The sequence below is a fragment of the Enhydra lutris genome, unplaced genomic scaffold (genome assembly GCF_002288905.1).
Source record: "Enhydra lutris kenyoni isolate GAN:26980312 unplaced genomic scaffold, ASM228890v2 scaffoldscaffold68, whole genome shotgun sequence".
In the NCBI taxonomy this organism is placed as follows: Eukaryota; Metazoa; Chordata; class Mammalia; order Carnivora; family Mustelidae; genus Enhydra; species Enhydra lutris.
This window is the reverse complement of record NW_019154152.1, coordinates 855,464-866,401: the sequence shown is the minus strand read 5'-3', so window position 1 is coordinate 866,401 and position 10,938 is coordinate 855,464. Positions and strand designations below refer to the sequence as shown.

Sequence of the window (10,938 nt, the reverse complement as noted above, 5' to 3'; positions counted from 1 at the left end):
AGGAGGGTTGGGGCACAAGATCTTACCAGCTTCTGGGTCTCTGTCCCCAAGTCCCACCTAGCTTTGGAGCTGGAGACCTATAACCTTGGACAGTCCACTGTCAAAGACAAACCTTTGAAAGACCCCTAAAATGGGACAGAACCACAAGTGCATACATATAATCTTCTACTATCCCCCATTCCCACACACGCTGTTGCTTCTCTTCTTGAATCCATTATCTCAGGTCATTCTACTACCATGACACCCCCCCCCCCACTCCGTGGATCAGGGAAGAACCCCCAGAGCTCTCCAGGTCCCTTCTCTCCTCCTACACATCACCATGCACTATGTCTTCTTCACCCAAAAGAACCCTTCATGTCATCCTTTCTCCAGCCTCAGCCTGTGGCCCTCCTACGGACCACTGCTGAAGCCTCTGAGCATATATCCATGCCCCACACGCTCACTGACAACCCATCATCATACAGTGCCACTGAAAAGGTCGCTCTATTACCCCAAGGACACATCCTGCCTTTTCACACACCTCTGCTTTGCACTAGCCATTCCCTTTGCCTAGAACACCTCGTCTCTTGTGCAATCAGCAACTTTTCGTCTGTCTTGCAAGAGGGCGTCGAGTGCCTTTTCAAATGTCACATTTTCCTGGGCTCTCACCCCAATCAGAATCAGTCACTCCCTTCTCTGGGGGCTCACTAATAGTATACACGATTCTTTGCTTTACAAATATCTGCTTTGTCTGTCTCCGCAGCTTCTTGAAGGCAGGAATTATGTTCTATGTTTATACTACCTTCCTCCTGGTTGATCAATAAATGTTTGTTGAATGAAAGGATTAAATTTCACCAAAAATTCACCAAACATCTACTTCATGCAGACCCATTATTCTAAACACGGTGGAAAACCCAATGACTCTATTACAAAAAACAAGCAATCTAAAATAAGCCCTTGGAGGTGACCTTATGAGCTGGAGTGTTCCTTATTTAATATCGCTGCATATTCTGTTCTGTATCAGCAGGTGGCAGTAGTGTGCTGTGGTCATGTGGTCTAAGCTATGAAGTTCGGAAACTTCAAGGAGGTGGCTTTGCCTGGTGGCAGTGGCTGGATTCAGAGCAAGAAAGCCCCAGGGGGAGTGTGGGCTGAGTCTGGGTCCCATGGCTGGATTTGCAAGGGCTTGTTCTTGGGTGCTGCCCACAGCAGCACCTCGCATGCTGTATTGCATTCAGACGTGATGCTCTCTCTTATCCATAAATCCAAAGCAGGGAGGCTGAGAGGTCTCCAGGTTGGGACCATGTCTACACCTTAGGCTTTGGCCTTGGACCTATTCCTGCTGCGCAATTCCCTTTAACTTCTTTTAGTGGTGAGTTCCCATTCAGATGACTTGTGTCTAGCCGAACTCAGACAATGACTACAGCAAGTTGGAGGTCTTAGGTGATCTCTGTTGGAACAGTCATTAAGAGATATGAGCTGATCCCACACTGCATCACATGTGAAAATGAATAAAAATGGAGGGAGCGGCAGTATAGCAGGCAGGGGGTGGGGTGGGGGGGCATATCTTTCAACAATCCTGGCTCTGAGGCAGAGTAAGAGAACTGCTGGAGAGGGAGAGAAGACGGGTGAGATGTCCAGTGATGCCTAGGGCCGCCTCCCTCCTCATTCCTGATCCCATCCCAGGATGGGGAGAGACTCACCCACTCACGTATGCCATGCCTCTTGTATTTTTTAAGAAACTGAAGTCCAAGAGACAGAGAGATTCACAGCCAGATTAGCATTGTGCAGAAGGCAGGAGGGAATTGAGGACAAGACCACAGGTAGGGGAATCAGCCTTGGAAGAATCAAAGAATCAAACCCTTCTGCCTTTGAGGCAAGAGATGAACTTGGGTTTTGCTGATTTGGTGCCGATGATAGAGCAGACAGAGATCTAAGGAAGTTTTGTCTTCTGTTTGGGAGAATAAGAGACCGGGTTATCCCCTCCTTCCTACCAAATATCAAGAGTGATTGAGCAGGCCTGAGAAGGTGGTAAGGAGTGGAAGAGAGGCGTAAGGTATTGAGAAGAATGGGAGAGGAAACTGGCTAGGAAGAAATTTAAAAACCGTGGTTAAGAACAGAATTCAGGGGCACCTGGGTGGCTCAGTGGGTTAAAGCCTCTGCCTTTAGCTCAGGTCATGATCCCAAGGTCCTGGGATCGAGCCCTACATCGGGCTCTCTGCTCGGCGGGGAGCCTGCTTCCTCCTCTCTCTCTGCCTGCCTCTCTGTCTATTTGTGATCTCTCTCTGTCAAATAAATAAATAAAATCTTTAAAAAAAAAAAAAGAACAGAATTCAGGGTTTTTTAGTAAGGCAATTGGTGGGGTTATCAGGCTTAATGCAGCAGAACTCAGAAGTCTGAGATAGCGCCATGGTTCTGCTTAGTTGATCTAGGGTTGGGGGTTAGTTGGAGATGTTAGCCAGAGAAGTAAAAGAGATGACGTCATGAAGAGCCTTGGTGAGGATGTGGTTAAAATGGTTAAGCATGGTGTCCAGATGGGGTGGGAAAGGAGTTAACAACAAGATGGGCTGGGAAAGTCAGAAGTGAGTGAGCAATAGTAGGTCTCAATGACACGGAAGGGTCAAGGGGGTGAGGACGTGGGAAAGCTACAAGTGGAATGATGAAGGGCTGCTGGGAATCCAGATCTCCAAAGGGAGGTTTCTGTCACTGATGGCTGCTGACATGGAGGAAGCCACGCTCGCCGGAGTAAAAGAGGATAGACAGATGGCGGTATAGCACTCAGACTTTTTAGTCTCCCAAGACTATAGCAAGTGTTAGGGTGGGCAGGAAGCCACTGGCCAGTGGCAGAGTTTCCCATGGCTGCAGGAGAATGACCTGGAGGCTATAGATGATGGAGGTAGGACAAAGGGGAGGATGAAGAAGTATAGCCTGGATGCTTTAAAGTTAGAGGGACTTTTGAAGGGCATTTAGAACGCCAATTTGGATGCAGCAGTGGGAAATAGGTAGAGAAAAGCTCAAGGAAGGGCAAAACTGAGTGGAGGTCAAAGGACTGGAGAGATCAGGTGAACAGAGACCTCACAACTTGGGTGGAATTGTGATATGGACCCAATCAGCTTCAGAATTCCAAAGGTAGGGTCGTTCCATAGGATATGGCTGATGCCTGGAACACAGCAGGTGCTGGGTAAATATCTCTTCAGTTAATTGATTTTTTTTTTTTTAAGAAAGTTCTGCACCCAACATGGGGCTTGAACTTACAACCCTGAGATTGTGAGTCACACGTTCTATTGACTGAGTTGCCCAGGTGCCCCATTTGATTTTTCTTTTATAATTTTTAAAAATTTTCCTTCTTTTTTAAAGATTTATTTATTTATTTAGGAGAGAGAATGAGAGAGTCAGCGCACAAGTGGAGGGAGGGGCAAAGGGAGAGGAAGAGAGAGAGGGAGAGAAGCAGACTCCCTGCTGAGCTGAGAGCCCAACACTCACTTGATCTCACCACTGTGAGATCAAGACCTGAGCCAAATCAAGAATTGGCCTCTTAACCAACTAAACCCCCCAGACACCCCTAAAAATTTTACTTCTTGTATTCATCTTCCATAACTTAGTCCTGAAACATATTGGCTCACCGGTAGACAGCTTTTCCGCATGAAAGGTTACAAATAGATTTTTCACAGTGATTCAGCTTCTGTTATTATTATCTATCTACTTTCTTTTTCTAGAAACCCCTTTCCATGGAAGCCTCTGAGTATAACTCTAGGAGTTAGAGAAGCATAGGTATTTCCCGATTCTTGTTCTAAATTAATGAGAGTAACAATACTAATTTTTGCATTAAGTCATTTTGAGGTTTACAAAATACTACCACAGTTACCCATTTATTTCTCAAAACCCCAGGATGAAGGCAAAATGGGTGTTACTATTTCCAATTTTGTACACTGAAAATATTTTAAGCTGGTCCTGTGATGCCAAGAGCACTCAACTTCGCATAGCCAAATATGAGAAAGCCAGACTAGAACCCTTGCATTTCAAGTCTGAGGCAGTGGTTTCCTAAACTCTGGCTTGAATGTGTTCGAAGTGCAGATTCAATAGGTCTGGGGTGGGATTTTCGAACCTGCTTTTGAGGCAAACATCTAGTGCTGGTGCTTCAGTGGACATACTCTGAAAAACACTATCTAGAAACTCCTTTTTCCCTTCTCTCTTAAAGGAAAAAAAAAAAAAAGGCTGATCTCACCTCTTACCAATCAAAGGAATTTTTTTCTTTTTTTTTTTTTTTCTCTTTTTGGGGGGTCTTGGATAAGTAGGGCCCCCAGCTCTTCTTTTCTGTGATTTACCCACACACACTGATAAAGTTAATTATCTGCCCAGGCTAAATGACTTTCCCTAGCAACACCCTAGCAACTAACATCAGCTCTGCCTTAGGCTACAAAACTGGAAAGGGATTTCTTGAAGTCCAGTGTATTTTACAGCAGAACAAAACATCTGAACAGGAAATTACATAGAAAGTAAAGTGGATTCATAGCTAAGAGATGAGACTCAGACACACGAAACAGTTCATGACGATCCACGAGAACACAACAGTCAAAATACGAAACTTTCTCCTTGTAAGTTCTACTGAAGTCCAGAGGAGAGAATGCAGGATCTCATTCCATGGAGGAGAGAATATAAATGGGTCGTAAGAGGGGAAGGTATTCTAGGTGATGAGAAGCTACTGGCAAAGATGTTAAGGTAGGACTGAAAGCGGGGGACACAGGGAACCCAGCTGGCAGCTCTGAGAGCTTAGTCTGGGATCTATATCCAAATCATGGAGGGCGTTGAAGGTCACTTGAAGAACTTGGGCTGTGAAAGACTTTTTATTCCTAGAACATGATGTGCATGGAGAATAGGGTGTTGAACCACAGAGGCAGTCCCTACCCTTACAGAGCTTAGAATCTAGTGATGGAGGCAGATGTGGAATAAGTGCACAATGTAAAAATCAAACATAAAAATGAATATGGAATTATAAATCTTGAGAATATTAAGAGAAAATATATCTGATTCCAGGAGAGCATATAAATAGGCAATCAGGAAAGACTCCTCTGAAGAAGCTGTTTTGCACGGGGATCTGAAGAGGCTCAGGAGTTGGCTGGGGATGGTGGCAGGTGGGAGAGACTCGAGCGTGGGGCACCAGGCGGAGAGAACAGCACAGGCGCACGCTCAGAGTACCTGGGAGCCCTGGTGACTGGAGCCTGAGACAGAAGGGGTGCATGGCCCGAGAGGATTCCGGAGGGCATTGGAGGCCATGCTGAAGGTTCTTTCTTTCTTCTGAGAGCCCCAGAAAGCCACTGAAATGGATTTTAACCTTGGGATTAACATTCAAATCTGCATTTAAAAAAAAAAAGGATCATTTGGGCTTTTGTGCAGAAGGCATATTGAAAGGAAACAAGAGTGGACATGGGCAGCCCAATTAGGAGGCTGAGAGATGGTGACACCTGACTGGTGTGGTGGCAGAGGAGAGGGAGAGAAATGGACAGGTTCAAGAGGTAGTTAGAAGGTGAAACTTGGTGATGGATTGGATGTGTGGGGAGAGAACAGAAGTCTGACGTGGCAGCAGAGCTGGGTTGGGAAATCTAGCTTGGAGAGTGGCAGTTGGGCCGCTTAGAGCCTGCTGTCATAGCCCAGATGACAAGGTCAGCACTGCATAGTGGGAAGGACCCCATTCCGGTGCTCGGTGAGACCAATTTTTTTTTTTTTTAAAGATTTTATTTATTTATTTGACAGAGAGAGATCACAAGTAGATGGAGAGGCAGGCAGAGAGAGAGAGAGGGAAGCAGGCTCCCCGCTGAGCAGAGAGCCCGATGCGGGACTCGATCCCAGGGACCTGAGATCATGACCTGAGCCGAAGGCAGTGGCCCAACCCACTGAGTCACCCAGGCGCCCTCGGTGAGACCAATTTTGAATCTTGCATCTTTTCCCCTTACTAGCTGTGGCACCTAGACAAGAGACTTTATAGGTTCCTAGTATGGGAAACGAGGCAGGAGGGGAAATGGACCTCCTTCTTGACATGGTTTTCCTGTCAACATTTAATAAAAAATATAACTCTTACATCCCTGCCCGCTCCTTCCTTGCCCAGATCCATGTTAGATATGAATACGTTGATTTACATGAAAAGAGCATGTATTTGGGTTCTTGGACATAGAGTAAGATCTGTAAAGGCAGGAGCTACATTTTATGCATCCCTGTATACTCACTGCTGTCCTCTGAGATAAAATCTCACACAGTACTTATTTTAGTTTGTAGCATATATCACAAGTAAAACTTGAAAAGATTCAGTAACTATGTATTCAGTGTTTCCTTTTCTCACTGAATTGTAAGATCCATGAAGACAAGTAATAAGTCTATCTTGCGTCCTGGTGCTGAGCACATGGAGGGCCCTCAACATAAATGAATGAACGAATGAATGAATGAATAAACGAATGAATGAATGAATTTTTTTCCCTGTGGTGCCCGCGGCTCAGCACAGACTGGGCCCCAAATCTGCACTCAGTAGAGGCATCTGGATGACTGGGACTGTGCACCACGGAATCTAGCATCAGCCCCAGCCGGTGACACGGAGATAATTCACTCGGGACACAGACCTGAATCCGAGTGTCACCTCTATAAAGGAGGGCTGGTCAGCTGGATCAGGAGCTGCTGGTCAAGGAAGGTCAGAACTGAGAAAAGAGCAGAACTGGCTTCAGTAAGGGGACACTTGTGGGTGACTTTCGAGAGGGTGCCCAGTTAACAGTCTCAGTGGGAGTCCCAGGACACAGATTGAAAAGTTAAGTGAGCAGGTGTGGACAAATGGAGATCTCCAAAGCAGACAGCTCTTCCGAGCTATTTGTTAGTGACGTCAAAAGGAAAAACCTGACCAGGAAAACAAAGGAGATTGTTTTATAAATGTAGGCCCTTAAGATGTGTTGATGACACAGGGGGAGGAAAAGGGGGTCACTAAAACTCATGAAAGCACCTGGAGAGGGTTGCTTGTGCACACTGAGGGGAGGCACGGGCCTTAAGGCATCTCCCCGGTGGGCCTGGTCTTCCGTGCTGCGGTACCCAGAACCAGCCCAGACCTACCCATGGGGATGGAGGCGGGGAGCCCTGGAGGCTAGCCCCGGTGTTTTATCTGGATCATTTCCTGGAACGGTAGCACCGCCTAGAGGAAGGGCGTTATTAGCCTGGAGGCTCACACAGGTCCCTCCAGACCAAATAAATCGCCAAGGCCTCACAGTAGGTGAGGGGCGGGACTAAAGTTTGTTTCAAGTTTGTCTCCAGGGAAACGCTGGGAGCGATTCCTTCACCTGGGCCTTTTCCCGTCTGGCTTTCGGATTGATGCCTCAGGCTCCGTTCCTCTCTAAACATCGGTTCCTGGGGACGGAGAACCTGAACCAAACTCTAAGCCAAGAAAACACAGACTTTTCTTTGAACCTTTCGAAACTCCTTTTTAGGGCTACATGAGGACTTACCCGGGCCTTGGGCACTTTTGTCTTTGGGGTCTGGGGGGTCTCTTTCCTTCATAAAACAATAGTAAACATTCTATTTTATGACTGTGTAGGTATAAGTAGAAATACATTAACATTATATAGGATAACATTTTATTAGACCTAAATGGTTTCTTCTTCTTCTGATTTTAAAGAAAATATTTTCAGGAGTCTCCAAAAATATTTCAGGCCGTAGGCGCTGTGCCTACTGGGCGCAGCTGGGTGAGTCATTCGGCTCCTTTCTCATCCTCCAGTCTGACCTGCTCCAAAAGAGCAATAGAGTCAAACAGTCATGGCATCCGACCCTCACTTAACTGTTCATAGCAGCAGGCCTCAGTCTGCTCATCTGTAAAATGAGTGAAAGTGCGGTCCTGTTTGCTGTGCGCAGGGAGAGTGGAGAGTGGAGCAGATACCCTTCGCCAACCACCCAGCATACTGGTAGGCGCAAAGTAGGTGTGCAACAAAAGTTAGTTTTCAGTCTTTCCCTCCCTGGAGCACTCGACCGCGCAGGGTGCAAAGGTATAGCTGGGGTGGGGACCTCAGCCTCCTTGGTGGTGGGACAGAACCCGTCGCGTCCCCGTGCCTTATGATTTCCTCCCCAGACCCTGGGAATCCGGCGTCGCAAAACAAACACGGCCGCGCCGCTAATCGCCGGCTCGGAAACAAAACAGCGCTGCGCTCGGGGATCTGGGCAAGATCAGCCCGCCCTCCTCCCCCTACGCCGCCGCCCTCCCTTCCTCGCGCGGCTCGGGAGCTCAGCTCAGCTCAGCGCAGCGCGGCGCAGCTCCGCAGCCGCCAAGGCGAGACCGGCAAGGTCTCCCGGTTGCCAGCGCCGGCTCCGAGCTCCCGCTCCTCGCCCGGGCTCCACCGGGTCTCGCTTCTACGGGGACCCTCGGGCAGGCGTCGCGTGGCGAGGGCCGGCGGCAGCCGCACAAAGTTGAGCGCCCGCGAGGATGAGGCTGGCCCCAGCGCCCCTGAGGCTAAGTCGGAGTCCAGCGCTGCTGGCCCTGGCGCTGCCCCTGGCCGCGGCGCTGGCCTTCTCCGACGAGACCCTGGACAAAGTGCCCAAGTCGGAGGGCTACTGCAGCCGCATCCTGCGCGCCCAGGGCACGCGGCGCGAGGGCTACACCGAGTTCAGCCTCCGCGTGGAGGGCGACCCCGACTTCTACAAGCCGGGAACCAGCTACCGAGGTAAGTGGCCCGGCGTGGCGCCGGGGGCGCGGCCCCCGGCCCCCGGAAGGGCGCCGACCGCGCGGTGCCGGAGGAGGGCGCACGGTCCCCGGGCGCACGGTGCCGGCGGAGCTCAGCAGGGGCCCTCTGTCCTGGCTGCCCTCAGCCCCTGTCGCCGCGAACCCTGCGCGGCTCCCGAGCCAGCGTCCGGGGCCGTCGCGGGGGCCGCAGCCAGGCGGTGGAGCCCCAGTTCGGAAGCGCGGTCCCCGGGCGTGGGCTGCAGCCGAGCTACGCGCCACGCCGGCCTGGCTGGGAGGCAACCTGGCTTCCCCCCTCCCTCCCGCCCCCTAGCCCGCTCCAGAAGAGCAGTGGAAACCCGTCTTCCTCCAGATCCGCCTCTGGACTGGAAGGAACCCTGGTTTCTCTCTGTCAGGTCCCAGACCAGGTGGCAGACAAGCTTCCCCCTCTCCCATCCCTGAAGGGGAGGATACCAGCTTCTCTGAGACCAGCCCCCGGGACGGTCACTCCAGCTTCCTCGAACAGACGCCTTCAGGAAAAGGGACTTAGTCTTCTCCCTTGACTGGTCCCGGGGCTCGGGGAGGAGAGGAAGAAGAGTCTGAAGCTTTGGGAAGGGCCCTCGGAAAGAACTCCAAATTATTTTCCGATGGTCCCAGGCGAGGGAGAAGAGTCTGGATTTCTAGGACAGGCTTCCAATGGAATGGGCCTCCAAGGAGCGCTGTGAGGGTTCGGAATGGGAAGGGAAACCCCGTGGAGACGGAAAGGGAAGCCCAAATTCCCGAGACCTGCTCCCTGGAGGCCGGAGGATCCTGGCTCCAGCCACCCCGAGGTTCTGCTGCTGGGGGGATGTCGCGCCTACACTCCTCCGCCAAGCGCGGGCTTTCAGGGGCGCGGGGAGGGGATGTCCAGGCAGGTGAGCGCCTCCTGGGCAGGAGAGCCGCTCGAACCGCGCAGACCTAAAGCCCCCTGACTCCATCCCCACCGCCCACCACCTCTCTCCGCAGCCCAGCATCTCTCCTAGACATCTTTTACCCGCGCATTAGCCGCCGTTCTCCAGTTGGGTGACAGGACCTGGGGCAGGGAAGGAAGCCTGCCCGGTTTCACCTGGGGCTCCGCGGGCGGGAAGTGACGGGCTGCTTGTCCTCCCCGCCCCTCGCCTCTCCGTAAGGCAGCCCTGGCGCCTCGCGGGTAAGAGCGGGTCTTGGGGGCAGCTGGTGGGCTCCAGGCCACTGCCCTTGCATCCCCGCCTTCCGGGTTCTCAGAGCTCTGCGGCAGGAAGCGGTGGAGAGCCCTGGAGAAAGTTTGGGCCACTGTCAGAGGGCGCACCCGCCGCACAGGCCACCGTAAGCAGCCGCTACCCTTCTCTGAACGCTCCTCCCGCTTCCCCCGATCATGTCCCCGGGATCGTGTCCCAGACTTTGTCCACCTGGAGCTTCCCAGAGCGGCGTCCGGGCTCCCCCAGCACGCAGCAGCGCTCAGCGCGTGGCGAGCCCCTCTGACCCCCGCGCACAGGCCAGCGGGACCCTCGGTACTGCGCGCAGAAGGAACCCCCGGCCCAACCCGGGAAGGGAGCCCGCGGGGTAGCGGGGCTTGCGGGTGCGGCCTCAGACAGCCAGTCCTCTCCGTGGACCAGAGGGAGGCGGGAGTACTCCTATTGGCCTCTTGAGGCCTCACCAAAACCCCAGGACCTGGTTTCCCTGGGGAACCCGCCCAAGCTCCACGTGGCAGGGAAAGAGGCAGCTTTGGAGTCAGACGGACTCGGCTTTAGTAGCTGTGTGACCTTGCGCAAGTCCTTTAATTTCTCTGAACTGATTTCCCAGCAGTGGAAGTAGCTATTTACCCAACCGCTCTGGTGGTTGTAAAGGAGTAAATGAGATGACAAAGATGAGTCGCCCGAGATGCCCAGGACATGTTTGCTTGAGTTGGATATGAGGCCCTTTTTGGTTTAATAACAGAGGGATGTGCCTAGTCAGATTTGATTTTGATGTGTGTGTATGTAATTAAAAGTAGGTGTTCTCAGCACTCCTTAGTCCAATCTACAAGTGAATGGTGGCTCTCTGGGTCCTCATGAATTAATGGAATGAATGAACTAATGATTTTTTCGTACTAGCCCAAGACTGTTCTTAGTATAAGCCCAAGAAGATATTTTTAGGTGATTTAGGCAAGTGGAGGGGCCCATACCCCTGTCCTACCAGGCATTTCTTCCCACCCAAATCCTCCCTGTTGGGCTGAGCATGGGCGGCAGGTACTCTAACCCTGGGGAGGAGAGGCCCCTGGTATTCTC

At 51.4% G+C, this 10,938-nt stretch overlaps 1 protein-coding gene across 1 annotated transcript in view; it reads left to right on the top strand.

Annotated features, from left to right (window-relative positions):
* The first annotated feature begins 8,419 nt into the window (after positions 1 to 8,419).
* The window catches only part of LOC111159397 (spondin 1), a 270,204-nt gene continuing 267,685 nt past the window's right edge, over positions 8,420 to 10,938 (top strand). Inside the window, exon 1 of the mRNA XM_022521820.1 lies at positions 8,420 to 8,657. Within this exon, the coding sequence (XP_022377528.1) occupies positions 8,420 to 8,657 (238 nt within the window). The remainder of the gene's footprint in view (positions 8,658 to 10,938) is intronic.